General features: G+C 34.7%; 1 protein-coding gene across 1 annotated transcript in view; it reads left to right on the top strand.

Moving 5' to 3' along the window:
* ZCCHC7 (zinc finger CCHC-type containing 7) overlaps positions 1–19,974 on the top strand; it is a 147,869-nt gene that overhangs the window by 116,272 nt on the left and 11,623 nt on the right. Inside the window, exon 7 of the mRNA XM_058169440.1 lies at positions 15,436–15,531. Within this exon, the coding sequence (XP_058025423.1) occupies positions 15,436–15,531 (96 nt within the window). The remainder of the gene's footprint in view (positions 1–15,435; positions 15,532–19,974) is intronic.

Below are 19,974 nucleotides of genomic sequence, written 5' to 3'. Positions count from 1 at the left end.
AAGGATTAGAGATGAAAAAGATAGAAAATATCCTCAATTCTATGCAGGATGGATTTGATTTAAATCAAGTCAATTTAAATCATGATTAAAATCACTAGTAAAATAGCTTAATTTAAATCAACTCAATTTAAATCATAATTTTTAAAGAGCAACTGTCATCTCTGTCCCACAGCGGCTCCTCCTCTGACCTGCTGTTGACTCACCGACAGTCCCATTCACTTTAATGGGACAGCTGGTGATGTGGCAGTGACACAACAAGGTGAGGGATGTGGCAGGCAGCAGGTGAGTGGATGCCAGGATGGATCTGAAATGACAGGTGCTCTTTAATATTAGATTTATAAGGTGCTTAAAAGGTTTCGCTTTCATTTTTACTGCTTGCTCTTCCTCCTCACACTTAGAGCCTGGTGGTACAGATGCATTTCTCTTCAAACAATCATATAGTTTGTAGTGTACATAGATTTGCAAAACAATGGGATAAAGGAATATTCCTGAACTTTGTTTTATGATTTATCTTATGGGTACTGTGAAATTGTGTAAATGCATCAATGCAGTGCATGTTACTGTGCATATTTGCAGAGGTTGGATTCATTGAGTGAGTTTACCAAAAATGTAAATATTGCAGAATATACAGTCTCATGCTATATAACTAAGCTCCCTTTCATGCTGAATAAACTAAATTATTAATGTATCTTAAATAGAAAACTATTTAAATAGATTTTTACTCCAAAAGCTTTTTATTAAAATAAATTTGATAAAAATAAAAAATACAATTTAAATAAAAACATACCATTTAAATAAAAAATACATTAAAAAATTAAATCATCAATTTTTATCCATCCTGATTCTATCTGATGTATTGATTCTTTTGTTAATTGGAGATGGAATGGTTGTAAAAATAGTTTGCTGCTATTTACCTGGTCTTTTTCAGGTGTATTTACCTGGTGTTCTTCTTAATGAAATGAAAGAGTGTTGTCATTGCTATATGCCAATTCTACTTCTAAACTTACTTGAGATTTACTGATTGCTTCCCAAACAGTCATTAAAAATTTATAGTCTTGTAACTATATGTCCTCTATTTTTTTTCTGGGCTGAATCAGTGTTCAGTAGATTGCCTTCATATATTCTACTATTTATATAATTTCTGATCTATGTTATTTCTTCCTGAATTAGATGATTAACTCTTAACAATTACTTTTGGAAAGTCAGAAAATATTTCCATTTCGTAGCTTTCAAAAATATGTTTTCGATATTATCGTTCTTACAGAAATGCCTGCTTTCATTCTGATGGAAACATTGATTTGTTTTAGAAATAATTTACTCAGATTTTTTGAAATTTAGTTATTTTTAATTTTAAAAATTGTGTGTATAGATACAAAGTTATATAGATCCATTTTATTCAATATAGCTTCATGTCATGCTTTTAGGCTTCATGTTAGTTGACCTCTGTGAGAAACAACGTGTTGGACCAGATAAGCATTTGCCTAGATTCAGGAAGACTATTAGATTATTAAGTGGTTTTCATTATTCGTTTATTTGTTAAATTTATTTGCCACCTATCACAGTATGGGGTTACTCTTAAGTGGCTTACAATAATAAAAAGAAGAAAATGAAGGACTGTAAATAGGACAATAGTAAAATAATAGTACAATAGTCATAGATAGTCACAGCTTGATGGATCGAGAGAGAGAGAGAGAGAGAAATAGACAATGTAGATAGATAGGGTCTACTCTAAATCTTACTAGAGATTGAACTGGCCATTACAAAGTGTGTCACCATGGGTCACTATTTTCCTATCCATGTGAGTTAGAATACATTCGCTACTTATCTTGAACAAATGCCTCTTTCTTTTTGAAAGAATCTTGTGCGCGCTTTATATTTATGAAATTCCAATTAACTCCTAACAAAGCAAGTGGAATATTTCTATTTATTTTAGTATTCAAAGGATATTGAAGTCTTCCAGGACCAAAAGCCTGGCTTTGTGTTGGGTGAGACTATGGTGGCAAATTTTTAAATATGACATTTATTTTGTTTATTATGAAACAGTAATGGAGCATTCTATTCTTCTACTTGAACCTGCTAATACAATCAAGAAAGAAAATCCATCCCATATTCTGCTGCATCTCTAAATGTGATTAAAAGCGAGGTAGTTAAAATTATAGGCCCACTTAATGTGGGGTTACAAAGAAGACGTATTTATCAAAGAATTATTAATTATAGAATTGGCTTTATAGATTTGCTGAGTAGATTGGCATATGGAATATCAGCCATATTTCCTTTTGTGGATTAGACCTGCTTTGAAATTATTTTGATCGTTACCTATATTGAATAATACAGTCTAAGTGTAACGTAACATGCATTGGATGACTTTAATTATGTCATGAGCAGGCTATTTTTAAGAATAAAACACAGAAATATAAAAAAAAAAACTTTAATTTTTTGCACCTGTTACTTTCTTGTGGTGTATTTATTCGTTTTTTTTCCCTAACTGTGAACAAATATGTTAACACACAGTTCCCTTTTATTAAAAAAAATGCAAATGCTTTTCACATTATGGGTTATTTTTGTCATTTCCTGCATAGTAAAAATATGGCTAAGTGGAGGGTGTCAGAAACGAGAAATATACTTGGGATTTGTCTAACTGCTCAGTGCATTATAGCCAAATACTTTCATCATGTTCATCTGTCGCTTTTCAAGGCATTGTAGAAACATTTGTGCAGCTAATTTATAAGTGTGTATGCATAAATGCTAATATATTAGGAAGATTCTAAAATATAATTACAATTACAGTTGAACTTGTGTTCCTATATAAAGGATGTTTGTTTCCTTCATAAAACTGTCTTTCTTTTCTCTCATCCATATTTCCAATCAACATCAAAGCTCATAGTCCATCTTTTCCATCCTCTTAGTTAAAAGGGGTTCTTTGTGAGCCAGGCCATTTGTCCATCATTGTTTGAGGTCCAAACATTGGCAAAATGCTCTGTCACTGATCCAGAGTGTTGTGAATGGCAGCTCCTCACTGACAATTGCAAGTGGCGCCTAGAAATATTCCTGAGAGGATTATTTAACCTTTCAATTTAGGGGGCACAAAGCCCTGCTGATTAATGAACTTTCTGATGGATGCTGATAAGTGGATCTGTTTCTTTATTTCCTCTAAAAGTGATTTTTCCTTCTTCCCCATATTACTATAATCTTGAACATAAAATGTGGCAAATAGATTAAAAAAAAAAAAAAACAGCACCAGAGTTTATCTGGTTGGCAAACTGGAGGAGCTAAATTAAAATTGGTAATGAAAGCAGCGGCTGAGCCCTGTATATGTGGTGGTTGTTTTTTTTTAATGTGGTATGTATTTTGAAGAGACTTCCCTCTCCTCTTTGCTTGGTAGTGACTCTGCTTTTGGTACACAGTCTGGTTTGGGTTTCTGTTATCCACTCCCTCCCCACCCCCCAAAAAATGAGTTGTGTTATCTGGATGACTGCAGACACATATGCATCCCCCTTTCTCACTGCATGGGCAGACAAGGTCGATAGCATTACAAGGTATTTGTGGCAGTGCTTGTTTCAGTTTTCAGAACTGCCAGTTTCCAGCCAGATTTGAATTACAAAAGAAGAAGCTGGCATGAAAATTGAAAGGGTTTATCGGCTAGTCTGAAGCCTCATAGCACATTGCTTATTTATGCAGTCCATTTGCTCTAGGAATGTTTTTTTTTAAGAGGGGGAAATACATTTTTTAATAAGGTCATAAAGACCCAGATATGTTTAAGATGGCAAAATAAAATATAGATAGATACCTGTATCTTTCCAGGAAACGATTTCACTTAATGTTGCACATTAATTTAGAAGAGCATTTATGTTGCTGTCATAAATGTGAATGTTTAGTTTGGGTGTACAGGTCATCTCTAAGGATTAAGGTGGATACCTCAGCTACTTGACTTAATATTTAAAATAGAAAAAAAGTTCCCAGCTCCATAAGAAATGATTGAAATTTTAATGCCCCGCCTTATTTAAATAATTCTTTCATTCCATGTGAAATAGCTATGGAACACTGAATAGGTGGCATGCCCTTTAGGGAAAAATAAAGTTTTGTTTTGTTTTATCATGAAGATTTAAGATTAGCAACATGGAAGTGTTGACAGATAGACAGTGTTCTGGAGTCTGACTTATAAATACAAATTACATAATATTTCAGTGTAAGAATTGATTATGAATTAGAAGACTTTTATAATAATAATAATAATAATAATAATAATAATAATAATAATAATAATAATAATAATAATAATAATTATTATTATTATTATTTTCTTACCAGAATAACAGAGTTGGAAGGGACCTTGGAGGTCTTCTAGTCCAACCCCCTGCCCAGGCAGGAAACCCTAATATTTGTATGATAAGGGTTAGAATTTTTTTTTTCATTCATTTTATTTCCAAATTTTACGTTTGGCATTCCATTTTGAAATTCTGCCAAAATCAAAATTTACCACAGTAAAAAATTGGGAGAAGCCATAGAAATAGATTTCACTCTGACATTTGGATATACATATTTAAATATTTTGCTCTGTAATTATTCTGCTGGGAATCACAATTAAATAGAATTATTACCATGTTCCATCTTCAGATCAAAGTTAACGATATGAATATAATTTGCAAGGGAAAAAAATTGGAAGAATTTTTTTGGATTTCAGTATCAAAATAATATAGTATGTATTAAATTAGTTTACTCACCAGTATTTTAAATACTGTTGTCTGAAATTAAGATTGTTAAACCTCACATTTCTTCAACAGATGTTTATTAAAGTTCCATAAGCATTTTTTAATATATATGTGCTCTGATGATGATTTTTACTTTTTTTTAAAAAAGCAACTCTTTTAAAAAATCTGCCCATTAAAGAATTCTTTAATAGAAAGGAAAACTTGGGAGTGTATGACATGTTCAACAACATACACACAAACCGCATATATAATTGTTATTGAGAAAAGGGTTTTATAGGGTTAAAAACTATAGAAATAAAAAGAATTAGAAAAAAGAAAAAGATATGAAAAGATTAAAAGAAAAAGTGAGAAGCAGTAAAAGTTAAGGAAAAAGAAAGGAAAGAAACTACCTAAAGAAGTGACTTCCACTCTTCCTTATAAGAGATATAAACATAATCATTACCATTTCCACTTTCAAAATTATATATCATGGTTCCCTTCTTCCCATAAAAAATCTGGGATTTTTAATCAGTAAATCCTCACATTATCAGTTCAGTTTTATACATTTTCAGCAAAAAGTCCATAAAAGGTTTCCAAGATTTTGTAAAAATGGTTATTATTCCTTCCCTAATCAGACAAGTTTAGTTTGGCCATAAGAGCAAGTTCTGTAATCTTCACAATCCATTTCCTCATGATCTGTATTTCTATATTTTTTCTATCTTTGTGCCCTCTTTCATGAGGGTATATATTATTTAATTAATTTGTTCAAAGGAAGCAGATATAAACACAGCCCATTAAAGTACAACTGTTCCTCGTCTGTTTAAAAACTTTTATAATATAAAAATTAATTTGCTTTTGCTGTAAGCTAATGTTTAAATTCTTCTCTTTTTCTTCTCTGTTAGTCACACTGTGGGTCATAGAAACATTCACCAGATAGTCCAATTAAAATGCTGCCCCAGATATCTCTTTTAGCTTTTAAGGAATAATAAACCAAAGTTAGAAAGTGGGGTTTGATCATTGTCCATTAATCGCTACGCTTGAGACTGCAAGCCTGGTCTTCTCTCGGCTCCTAGTACTGTACTTCCAAGATGCACAGTCCCTCTGGGTCTTGCAGGCTTTCTCGTGAGTAGTTACCTTCTGGAGCATGTGTGACAGTGGGGGGTTGCTACCTGTTCACCCCGGATCGGGCGAGCCGGTAGCAGCGGCGGCGGCAGGAGGCTCCACCCACCTGCCCAGACGCTTCTGCACACGAGTGACCCGGTAGCAAACTAAATTGAAACCCACTACTGATGTGTGGGCACACTCTTCACCTTCCGCACATGTCTTTGAACATCAGCAACTACTCTAGGCATCCCAAAGGCTTTAAACTAACATCATAAATACTTTCAGTACTTCAAAAGATCCTCAACTGTTCTTCAGTGGCAGCATATTGAGTGCCATTCAACAGCCAAGGCACCCATATAATTAATCCCTTTATCTGTTGTATCTGTCATTTTCTTAGTAAAATACAGGAATAATTTACTTTTGCTTTTTCCTTCACAGTATGAAATGATGTCAGTGTATTGTCACTAAAGAGATTATTTACCTCCAGCACTGTTGCCATCCAATCCTGCTTGGGCACCTATATTGCTGGTCAGTTGAGTTGACTTTTATGCCTTGGGTGGCTCTCCTGAGAGAGGGTGCACATTGTTTGCTCATATCTTGAGAGCACTCTCCTGCTGCAATGAGACAATAAAATAGGATTGGGAGGCAGGTGACCAGGGAGAAAGAGATTTTTACAATAAAAAGAAATTACAAACAGCTGGTGATATAGACTCACATTTTAAAAACAAAACAGATAACAATTCTCCACTCAAGGATATGTCATACATTGTTTCATTCTTCCCCAGATTATTGTTAAATGTGCCTATAACATGCCTTATCTTGTTTATTTCTTCCAGAGTTTCCATATTAAAATAGCTACTTCTACATTCTGGTATGAGCCTATTTGGATCTTAATTATTTTTGCATAAGATTCTAATATTTCTGCTGGTTTTATATTATTTCCTTGTCCAGAAAATGTATTGGGCCATTCATTAGCTATCATTTAAGATAAATATCTATTTCTGTATATTCTATTTTTTAAATAAAATAGCTGTTCTATTTAAAAGATAATAAAAATAGATCTGCAAACATCTAGAAACAATTAAAGTTATAATTAGAAATCAGCATAGGTTTGTTAAAAACAGATCTTCTCAAACCAATCTTATTTCATTCTCTGACAAAGTGACTAAATAAGTAGTCCAGCGAAATGCTGTGGAAATAGTGTACTTAGCTTCTAATAAGGCATTTGACAAAGTAAACCACAACCTACTTTTTGGTAAGCTAGAAAAATGTATGATAGACAGCATCATCACCATATGGATTTGTAACTGGCTGGCAAACCGTACTCAGTGAGTGGTCCTTAATGGTACTATAGCCACATGGAGAGAAGTAAGCAATGGGTTCCGTCTTTAGGGCCACTACTCTTCAATATCTTCATAAGTGACTTAGATGAGGGAATAGAAGGGGAACTCATCAGATTTGCAGATGACACTAAGCTGGCAGGAATAGCTAACAGCCCAGAAAACAAGCTCAGGATCCAAAAAGACCTTGAGAGACTTGAATAATGGGCCCTATGCAACCAAATGAAATTTAATGTGGAGTAACGCAAGGTTTTCACCTAGGCAAAACCAAAGGTACAGATTAGGCAAAACCTGGCTCAAAAACAGTAACTGTGAGAGGGACCTTGGAGTCCTGGTGGATGATCACTTAAACATGAGCCAACAGTGTATGGCAGCAGCCAAAAAAGCTAATACAATCCTTGGTTGTATAAACAGAGGCTTAGAATCAAAATCATGTGAAGTATTAATACCATTTTATAAAAGCTTAGTAAGACCACACTTGGAAAACTGCATCCAGTTTTGGTCAGCACACTACAAAAAAGATGTTGAGACTTTGGAAAAAGTGCACAGAAGAGCAAGTAAGATGTTTAAAGACATGGAGACTAAAACATATGAAGAATGGTTGCAGGATTTGGGTTTGGCTAGTCTAGAGAAAAGAAGGACTAGGGGTGATATGGTATCAGTATTTGAGGGACTGCCACAAAGAAGAGGTGAACAACTTATTTTCCAAAGCACCAGAGGGCAGTACAAGAAACAATGGATGGAAACTAATCAGGTAGAGATGCAACCTGGAATTAAGGAGAAACTTCGTAGCAGTCAAAACAATTAACCAGTGGAACAGCTTCCCATCAGAAGTTGTGGGTGCTACATCACTGGAGGTTTTTAAGATGAGATTGGACAGCCACTTGTCTGAAATTGTATAGAGTCTCCTGCTGGAGCAGGGGGCTGGACTAGAAGATCTCTAAGACCCCTTCCAGCCCTATTCAATTCAATTCCATTCTATTCTGTTCTTTTTAAGAATGTCCCTGAGAGAGATATTGAGCATCACCATTGCAGTCTTTTGACCAATCCAGAATAAGAACAGTCATGCAAAAGTAGCAGTGAACAGCATAAAGCTCTGGGCCTACTTAGTTTATCACTAAATCAGTTCCTGAAGATTTATTTGGCAAAGATTACAAGCTTTAGCACAAAATGTGGCAATATTGGGTGTAACAGCTGAGTCAATAGCTGTCAAATACAAATCATCTTTTAGTTTGAAATGGACTGATGTTAGTACATAGTGCAAATTCTGTGATGGTGTGATCTGCACAATGCAACATGAGTCAGTTTCAGTATCTTTTGTACCTCTAGGGAAAATCTTATCTCCCACAGGATTACTACAGTATATACTCTCTAAGATTGCTGATGGCATATTATATGAGGCAAGCCAACTTAAAAGATATGTGTTGCTTCATTGTTTAGATGGATAAGGATAAGGAGTTTTGTCAATAGGATAAAAATAAAACGAAAACTAGAACAACCACCTCCGGGTTGGATGGTATCTGATAATTTAGCCAAGTCCATTTGACACTCGTAAGCTAGATGTTTAATAATTAGTTTGGCTTTTTCAAACCCCAATGATAATAAAGTTTCAGGGGAACTCCAATGAAGCCAATTGGAGTTCTACATAACTGTACCAAGCAGACCAGGGGTGAGCAACTGTGTCCCCTTTGCGGCCTGTTGATTTCAACTCCCAGAATGCCTGAGCCAGGAATTCTGGCAGTTGAAGTCCACAGGTTGTAAAGAAACCATAGTTGCTCATCCCTGAAATAGACTGAAATTAGCAGTCAGACTAAGAGCTGCTAAACCTACTAGAATATCTGAAATGTAGCCTGTATTAAAACCTAAGGAATAAGAATTAAAGTGTGACAGTCTGGGATGTCCTCAGGTGACTACTTGATCATCCTAATACCTTGTTTTAACTCCTTTAAAACACATGATGCAAGGGAGGCTGTTTCAGAATATTCCTTGGTTATATATCTTCCGTTTTCCCTGCATTGTTTAAATGCTATTATTCTCGTATTGGATTTTCCTGGTTGGGTAATTTCTTCAAGTGCTCTCTTCTAGAGAATTTTTTTTTAAAAAAAATAGCCCTGGAATAGAGAAAATTAATCATGTCTGGTTCTAGGTGTCTGAGTTTCCACCACTGTTCTTGTGTTTCCAAGATAATTCTTCAGTACAATGGTTCTCAACTTTTTCCTTGCCACAGACTCCCTTTAAATATCTTTTGTGGCCACGGACTGTGACCATGAACCACCAAGACTTAACTCAAGTTCATAACATTTCTTCAAGCCTTTGCAGACCCCCTGTGATGACATTGTGGGGGGGCCAGGGGTCCACAGACTACAGGCTGAGAATCACTGTTTTAGTACATTAAGATGGTTATCAGTTTTTGTTGCACAGGACAACAAACCTCTAATATGTGAGTTTTATCTTTTGCAGAATGCAACTAAAGGAGAATAGTCAGGGTTATAGTTTTTAATAGCTTATCTTTAAATTGGACAATCTAATAAAGTATTGACTTCATATTTTGCATCTCAGCTGACTTACAAAACACATGGACTTTTCAAAATTTCCTAAGCATAATAGTAAGTAACTATACTACTACTATAACAGGGATTAGCCGCTTTTTTAGGAGAAGAAAGAGAAGAATACCATCGTATAATATTTAACTCTTGTAAAATTTGTGGTCTTGCAAGAATTTGGCTATGTTTAATTTTTTTACTCAGTTTGGAGTTTCTGTAGGTGCAGCCAACCAACTGGGGCCAACTCGCCACAACCAACTCACCGTAGCGAACTCACCATGGCCAACTCATTGTGAGATAATGTAACAATTCAATTTAATAATTTAAAATAAATAAAAAATTATTTTAATTTTTGTCATTCACACTTCATTCTATCCCTCATTTTGTATCCTTCCTTCAGTGATTCTATGCCACCATTTCTTTCATATTAGTGTAACTTTTGTCTGCAGCAAGTTGGCTGTGATGAGTTGGGCATGGCGAATTGTCATAAACGCCAAGAATAGTCCCCTCCCTCCGCTCTTGGGTCTTCCTAATGTTTTTCCACAAGTACAGTTTTTTTAATCGACAAGTGTTGATCCTTTGGTGGTGACAGGAATTGACTGGCTTGTCACATGTGGGCTGAGAAAGAGTGATTGGCTCACCCAACCCTGCTTTCATGCCTAACGCAGGACTAGTGCTCACAGTCTCCTGGAGATTGGCAATATGGCATACCAAGGTTTGCACAAGGGTCTATGACAAAACATTAGGAAGACCTAGGGAGTGGGGGGGGACACGACTGAAGATAGGATGGTGAGCAGAGCTGCATTTATACCTGTGTGGTGGGATAAATTTTGGAGTGAGTTTTAGGTTTTTATATTTTAAAAAGTACACGTCTCTCTTGTCATATTTGCAATATATATTGTAGGACAGTAAAGTTAGGAGTTTTTGGTAGCCGCAAACAGTGGGGATACTGAAAACTTCACAAAGCTAACTTACTGATCCTTGTGTTGTGCAGTGCAGTGTAGCATAGTCTTTAAAAAGCAATCAAAACGGTGTTCTTTCAATGAATACTGTAGGAGTACATGGAACTCCAGCACTGCTGTACCGAAGTAGATATTTATGGATCTGGTTAATAGACATATTTAATGGGAATATCTGAATAATATTTAGGAATCCACAGTGAAAGCAGAATGCAAATAAGATAGATAAAACCACAGATTCATTTCTCTCAACTGAAATTTGAAAAAAAAGAAATTGTCCATTTCGCACCGTACTATAATTCTCCCCCCCTCTTTTGTCCACATATGTAGCTGTAAGATAGTAAAGGGGGGGGGGAACCCCGGGAATAAATAATATCTTTTAATTAGTGAAATTTAAGTCAGATACATATCTCGAGAAGTAATGAGCTTCATAAAAAGAAGGCCTTATTGGATCAAAGTCAGTTTAAGATAAGGGCATCTCAAGGTCACCGAGGGAGCTGCCCAGCAGGGCTATTTGCATAAAAAATTATTGTTAGAAATAGGGCAGCAAGGCAGCCCTGGCATTTTGATCTCTTGGCCTTTGTCATGGAGATTCCTGGCAGAGAAGGGAGGAAGGCCAGTGTCCCAGATAATGATTAACTGTTTTAATGGCATTCATTCATTCATTCACTCATTCTGCACTAACTACTCATGCAGAAAAAAGGGTTATGTAAAATGACATTAGAAGAAAATCATTTGTAATCGTTGCATCGGGGCTGCACTTTGAGGAGACATTAGGAGTAAATCCTTGGCGTGGTAGGCTTATGCTTTATCTTCTGATATTTACTGAGTTTACTGGTGCATGAAAAGCTTTCAGGAAGAATAGCAGATGGGATGGACCTTTTATAGGTAATGCTATCTACTGGGTTATTACTTCTATATATTGATAGTGAAGTAATCTTCAAAATATCACTCTACAAAATATAGATTATTTAAATGTTTTTAACAAAAAAAAATCCTATAGCAGAGCTGCTGCTATCATTTTCTACCTATTGGATCGGAAACCTTAAATGCTTTCTAAAACCGGAAACAATTAGAATATAGTGAGCTTGACAACATATTATGAGGTTCTTTTTTCCTCTTTAGACTTTTGGACAGCTGTAGGGAGGTAATGCATAGTTGAACTGAATGGCAAGTATTCAATTTAATTTGTCTCCTTAACACTCACCTTTTCAATTACATAAACAAAATGAAGTGCTGGACAGATACGTTTTTTGAGGTCATAAAGACACATATCCTTCTTGCAGCCCAAAACACAAATTTTTGTGAGATTTGAAATGGAAAAAAAGCTACTTTTCATAATGTTCTCATAAAATCTTTTTGTTCTCATGTATTCTGCACTATTGGGTGCCAAACTAATATTTGGTGGAAGTGATTTTCACCAGTCATTATTATCAGATAATTATAATAAGCAACTCTGGGAGTCTATTCAAGCAGTTCAAATATGGTGATTATTGCATTCAGAAATAGAAAGATTCCACAAATCGTAACGTTAATTGTTAAGGAATGGATATTAAACAAAAGGTTTTTAATTGTATGATTGAGATCATTTTTAGGATGTATTCATACCTAGGTATAGTCCTTAGTTACCTTTCCAAAAAATTCAAGATAAAAGTGGTATTAATCTGATTACCTCTGATTTCCACATTTTTCCCATCCATTCATTTCAAGGGTTGTGTAGGAGCATTAGGATAAACCAGGAAATTCTGTTCCTCCTTGAGATTTATAAAATACTGTAATGATTTTTTTCCCTTTTGTTTTAAACCGTGTTAGCTAAACCCAAGTGTTCTTTCTTTGGTTTCTATTGTGAAACCGTAGTGAAAATGTGTTTTAATGAAGATGTTTTTAAAAGGCTTTTTATACCCCAAAATTCAACCTATCTGTAGGTAGTGCTCTTCTCCTTGACTGTCAGGTTTCCCAAATTGTTAGAAGTGGTCTTTAAAGGAGATAAAGGCAAGAATTCATCTGTGCTTTAGATCTAACTTTAGATACTTGGAGCAGGAATTCTCAAACTTTGCAGTGCCTTGACCCCCTAAAATAAATTAATATCTGTGACACCTCCCATGAATACAGGGAGTGCTCAACTTCCAACAGTTTGTTTAGCAACCATTCAGATTTGCAGCAGCACTAAAAAAAAAAAAGTAACTTACATCCAATCCTTGCACTTACAACCATCAGGATCTCTATGCTCATGCAATCGGAATTTGAGTGCTTGGCAACTAGCCATGTGATTTACAAAGATTGCTGTGTCCTGGTGCTCTTTGCAACTTTTCCAGCATGCTTCCTACAAGCAAAGTCAATACGGGAAGTCTTAAAAACCACATAACTCATTTAATAAGTGCAGTGATTCGTTTAACTCTGGCAAAGAAGGTCATAAATGTGGGTGTGAGTCACTTAACATCTGCCTTGTCTATCAACAGAAATTCTAGTCCCAATTATGGCTGTAAGTAAAACAAACGATTTCTAAAACATACAAACAGAGAAACTACTATGCATATAGTAATAGAATGTTTAAACTTTATAGAGAAAAATATTTTCATTAGAATTAAACCATAAAAAATAATCAAATTTACAACCATTTCTCCATGAGTTTAAAATTTTGTGTAATTGCTGAAATCTGCATATTGTTTTTGAGACAGTCTAAGTTCTCATTCCACATATAGTTTGAATTGATATTTGTTCTTTATTGAAGAAACTTTAGAAAACCCTGACCAGTGGAATGTCTTTCCCCACAAAATAAAAGCAAATGTTGACAGCAATTGAACCTTAGATAGATATCCATGCAATGATGCTTGTTCACCCTGGGCCGGAGCCTTGTAATATCATGCTTTGGGCATGTGGCAATTTATAGAATATGAATCTAAGAGGAATACAATTTTACACTCAAATGTTATGCTATGGTTCTGGTTTTTTATATTGCTTTTATCCCATCTTTATTATTCTTATAAATAACTCAAGGGAGCAAAATATCTGATATTCCTTCCTCATCCTGTTTTCTCCACAACCACAGCCCTGTGAAGTAAGCTGGTCTAGGAGAAAGTGACCGGCTAAAGTCACCCAGCTGAGTTTCATGCCTAAGGGGAGAATAGAACATATAATCTCCTGGATTCTAGCATGGTGCCTTAATCACTAGACCAAACTAGCTGCCTATTTTTCTCATATTTTGCTATATTTCTATGTATGTATGTATGTATATATGTATGTATATAGAGATATAGATATAAAAGCCGTGGTGGCGCAATGGTTAGAATGAAGTATTGCAGGCTAATTCTGTCGATGCCGGCAGTTCAGTCCTCACTGGTTCAAGGTTGACTCAGCCTTCCACCCTTCTGAAATCAGTAAAATGAGGACCCACATTGTTGGAGGCAATATACTGACATTGTAAACCACTTAGAGAGGGCTGGAAAGCACTGTGAAGTGATATATACCAGTAGTAAGTCTAAAGTACTATTGCTCTCTCTCTCTCTCTCTCTCTCTATATATATATATATATATATATATATATATATATATATATATGTATGTATGTATGTATGTATGTATGTAGGTAGGTAGGTAGGTAGGTAGGTAGGTAGGTAGGTCGGTCGGTCTTTGGTTTTATATATATATATATATATATACATATATACATATACATATATATATATATGTGTGTGTGTGTGTGTGTGTGTGTGTGTGTGTGTGTGTGTGTATGTATGTATGTATGTATGTAGGTCTTTGGTTATTCGGGTTTTCTCCCGCGTAAAATTGGAAGTGTCTTGGCGACATTTCGACGAAGTCTCATTCGTCATCTTCAGCTTCGTGCTTCTGGGAGCAATGTGTGATTGCAGCTGTTTCTTCCTTTTTTTGGAAGAAATATATATGTGTGTGTGTGTGTATGTATATGTATATGTCTAGATATGTATGTTAAAAGAACATTTAAGCTTGCACACATTCTGTCACTAAGTTGATTTGTATTCCTATGATAGTCATATTGGATATCACATTAGAGTGTATATCAGTGGTTCCCAACCAGTGTGCCGCGGCACTAAGGGGTGCCGTGAGATCTTTTGAGGGTGCCGGGAACTTTTGAGCTACGGAGATTTTAAATATCTATTTCCTTATAAGGGTGCCGGGAACTTTTGAAAGGCTTTCCAAGGGTGCCTCAAACAAGAAAAGGTTGTGCCTCAAACAAGAAAAGGTTGGGAACCACTGGTGTATATACTATCTATCTTTAGAGCCATACACATATTTTATCCCACATTCCTCCCAGAAATTGTGCTTGCACTTTCTAAGTTAATATATAATATAACTGCAATACATTTTTTCCAATTAGTAACAGATGTAATTCCACTAGGTGGTGAAACTACCATATTTTTTGGAATATAAGATGCACCGAAAATAGGGGAAAAAAATCTGCTTACCAGGTATTCATCTGGCTAGCGTCCTTAGTCTAGTCAGCTTCAGCACATTAGTTTGCTGGTTTTGAGCGCGCATGCTTTTTATTCCCTGCTTGAGGATAAAAAACAGCTTCTAAAGCACAGCTGAGAGGGAGCAGCAGTGAGAAAAGCAGGCAAAGCATGGAGACCACTTCACTCGCTAGTGCCTCGTTAGAGCTGAAAAAAAGCTTCAAAAAAGCTACATTCAGAGTATAAGTTGCACCCAAATTTTCAGCCTCTTTTGGGTGGGGCTGCGTCTTATGCTCCGAAAAATACGGTATATTGTTTTAATTTAATTCATTTTAATTGTTCCAGTTTCATTGCTGATAATTTTTTTGTTTCAGACTAGACCAGGACCACTCAAGACAGCTGACTCTTATTCTGTGCAACCTGCTTCACCATACTGTTACAACTGTGGAGAAAAAGGCCACTATGGATTTGTAAGTCTCTTAATGTTATGAATAAACAATAAATACTTGCTGGGTTACTTTGCTTTCTGATAAGGTCCATATTTGTTTCTCTTTTTTTTTTTTTTTTTATTCAAAAAGTTTTACAAAATTTTTTCCCCCCCTTTCCCCCCCTCCTCCCTCCCTTCGCAACCCCTCCCCCGACTTCCGGAACGAGCACAAGGTATAGTTAAAAGTAAAACAAACATATGCTAAAAGTTTTCGTCCCAACTTAATTATACCCCTACAATCATCAATTCCTAACTTCCCCAAAAGCTATCAAAATAATACATCATAATCATTCAAAACAGTCTGATAACTCTTAGTCTGATATCTCGTTGAATATAGTCAATCCATTTTTTCCATTCCTTTAAGTATCTTTCTTGCGTATTGTCTTTCAAAAAGGCTGATATCTTCGCCATCTCAGCCAAATTGGCAACTTTCAATATCCATTCTTGTATTGTTGGTACTTCTTTTTTCTTCCAATATTGTCCTATTAGTAATCTTGCTGCAGTTATTAGATTTAAAATCAATTTAGTCTCAATTACTGTACAATCCGTAATAATTCCCAACAAGAAAAATTACGGCAGGAACTTTATCTTCTTTTTCAGAACATTTTGTAAAATCCACCAAATTTTTATCCAAAAGGCCTTTATGTCCTTACAAGTCCACCAAATGTGAAAATATGTAGCGTCATCACAATTACATCTCCAACATTTTGCTTGCATTTCTGGATACATACACGATAATTTTTTAGGATCTAGATGCCATCTATAAAACATTTTATAAAAATTTTCCTCAGATTCTGTGCTCGTGAATTTAACATTTCTAACCCAAATTCTTTCCCACGTTTCCAATAATATTGGCTCCTGAAAATTTTGTGCCCACTTTATCATACAGTCCTTTACCAAGTCCCTTTCAGAATCTATTTCAAGTAACACATTATACAATCTCTTTATATGCTCCTGAGACTGATTTCTAATTTGCTTTACCAAATTTCCTCGTTCTGCTCTATACCAATTTTTGATCTCCCTTCCATCTAGCATGTAATTGCTCATATTGAAACCAAGTATAATTTTTCCCTTCCTCTCTTAATACTTGCAGAGATTTTAACTGCAAATTACCTCTTTCAGTATACAAAAGATCTTTATATGTAATCATTTCCTGCTTCTGTTCTATGTTTATATTTTCTACTGTATGTCTAGGACATGCCCATATAGGAACCTTATAATTTAGTTTATAAGAGTATTTTTCCAAACACAGAAGGGCATTTCTTAGCACATGATTTTTAAAGGCCTTATCCACTTATTTGTCATAAATTAAATATGCATGCCATCCATATAACAAATCATAACCTTCTATATTCAAAATTCTGTCCTCTGTTAAATTAGACCAATCACTTACTGCAGAGTGAGCAGCTGCTTCATAATAGAATTTAAAATTAGGCATTTTAAACCTCCCTTTCCGAGAATCTTGAATTATTTTCATTTTAACCCTAGCTTTTTTACCTTCCCATATAAATTTGTTAATTCCCTTCTGCCATTCCTCAAGATTCTTATCTTTCTTAATTATTGGTATCATCTGAAAGAGGAATAAAAATCTAGGTAAAACATTCATTTTAATAGCAGCAATTCTCCCAGCAAAGATAATTGCAATTTTTCCAACCAAACAACTCCTTGTAAACTTTTTGCCATAAAACCTCATAGTTATTCTTATACAATTTCACATTTGATGACGTAATATAAACCCCTAAATACTTAACCTTCTTTACAATTTCAAATCCTGTTACTTCCTCTAATTTTTCTTTCTGTTGTCTGGCCATATTTTTATTATCACTTTTGTCTTTTCTGATTTACCTTAAACCCTGAGACATTCCCATATTGATCAATTATTTCCAACAAGGATTTACTAGAATTTATAGGGTTTGTTAAAGTAATCACCAAATCATCTGCAAAAGCTCTCAACTTATATTCATACTGTCTAACTCTAATTCTCTCTATCTCCTTTACTTCGTATTTTATCCAATAATGGTTCTAGAGTTAAAATAAACAATAATGGTGATAAAGGACATCCCTGTCTTGTTCCTTTCGCAATCTTAAAAGGTTCTGTTAAGCTACCATTGATTATAATCTGTGCTGTTTGCTCTCCATAAATTGCCCTAATTATTCTTAAAAAACCATCTCCAAATTGCATCTTTTCTATTAATTTAAATAAAAAATCCCAATGCAATCGATCAAAAGCTTTCTCTGCATCGAGAAAAATAAATGCTGCTGGAATAAAATTTTTCTTTTCTAAGTACTCCAGTAAATTAACAATCTGCCTAACATTATTCCTCATCTGTCTCCCTTTTATAAATCCAGATTGATCATTATGAATTCTTCGCTGCAGAATCAACATTAATCTATTAGCTATTATTTTAACAAAATCTTATAATCATTATTTAAAAGTGAGATTGGCCTATAATTCCCAGGTTTAGAACAATCCTGTTCCTCTTTGGTATCAATGAAATAAAAGAGGTTCTCCATGAGGGGAATTCTCCTAGTTGTATCTGATTAAATAATTCCTTAAGTGGACCTAACATCTCATCCTGTAAATTCCTATAATAACTAACTGTAAGCCCATCCGTACCAGGAGTTTTCCCATTTTAATTGTTTAATTACCAAAATAATTTCTTCCGAGGTTATAGGCGATTCAATTCATCCGCTTGTTCTAAAGTTAAATTTTTAACCTTATATTCCTTCAAATACTTATCAATATCCCTATTCGATATATTATCTTTAAGATATAAATTTGTATAATATTCTAAAAAAGCTTTTTTAATTTTATCCTGTTGATATCTCTCTTTACCTTTGTATTCTATTTTTTCTATAGTACGTTGGTTTTGTCTTTTCCTTAAAGTGTATGCTAACCACCTACCAGGTCTATTTGCGTTACAAAAAGTATTATGTTTGGCATATTGTATATTTGTTGCCACCTGATCAGCCATTATCATATTAAATTGATTCTGTAGTAACTTTATTGCATCTTTAAGTTTTTGATCATGTGGGTTATGTATTAATAATTGTTGTTTCTTATAAATTTCCTCTTCTAAATACCTACGCTGTCTTTGTTGCTTATTTCTCTGTCTATTATTAAGATATATTAATACACCTCTCATAAAAGCTTTACTGCAGTCCCAAACCATTTCTATCGATGTTTCATTATTCAAATTATAATCAAAAAATTCTTTCATCTGCTTTTTACATTGATTTACATTATCCTGATATCTAAACAAATTTTCATTTAATCTCCAAGTTCTTCTACCCTCTTTTCCATATTGCAATTCCATCCAAACAGGACTATGATCAGACAAACATCTTGGAAATATCTTAGTTTTCTTCACCCTAAAAAGCAAATCATTAGAAATTAAAATAAAATCAATACGTGAGAAGGATTGATGCCTATCAGAGAAAAAAGTATAGTCTCTTTCCTCCAGATTCCGCAGTCTCCATACATCTCTTAACTCAAAATCTTCTATCATATCAAAAAAGGATTTAGGCAGCTTTGCATGTGCAGGTATCTTCTTGGAAGAAGTTCTCTTGTCCTTTCGTGTATCTATTACTCCATTCCAATCTCCCAATATAATGCACGATTTATAATCCCATAGAATCAACTTATCATATAACATTCTGTAAAAATTTTCTTGTTGCTGATTGGGTGCATATATACCAAGCAAGAGAGTCCTTTTTGTTTCTATTGTAAGTTCAATAGCAATATATCTTCCATAAATATCTGCCTCTATTAACTTGGCTGGTATATCTTTTCTCAAATAAACCACTATGCCATGTTTTTTCTCCAAAGCTGAAGCAACAAAATGTTTACCTAACTTTGAGTTTATTAGGTACTTTTGATCTGATAATTTAATATGCGTTTCTTGTAAGCAAATAACATCATTTTTAAATTGTTTCAAATAATGAAATATTTTTCTTCTCTTCTGAGCTGAGTTCAAACCATTGACATTCCAAGTCAAGATTTTATTTGCCATTACTGGGCTGCTGAAGCCTTTGGGCAATCAACTGAAGATCGTCCTCCCGTATCTTCGGCCGTGCTCCTCCACCGCTTCTGTAGCAGAATCCTGAACTTTACTTTGAGTTTGTTGCTCCTTTTCTTTACGCTTAAGGGCTCCCTCGTCAGTCTTTGTTCTTGTGGTTGTTCCTCTGATGGTAACATCACTGGAATCACCTCAGCTTCCACACCCATTTGAGTCTCTTGAATTCTTTTTCTATTATTTCTATTTCAAATTTCAGCACTGTAGAAAGAAAATCTTTGGCCTTAAGCACTGTGTCAATACGATATCTTCTTCCTGATAATACACTGTCAAGCCAACTGGAACCTCCCATCTAAATTGAATCTGGTATTTCTTAAGTTCTTGTGTAAAAATGTAAAGTCTTTTCTATC

Source organism: Ahaetulla prasina, chromosome 2 (assembly GCF_028640845.1).
Source record: "Ahaetulla prasina isolate Xishuangbanna chromosome 2, ASM2864084v1, whole genome shotgun sequence".
In the NCBI taxonomy this organism is placed as follows: Eukaryota; Metazoa; Chordata; class Lepidosauria; order Squamata; family Colubridae; genus Ahaetulla; species Ahaetulla prasina.
This window is presented reverse-complemented; position numbering and strand designations above follow the sequence as displayed.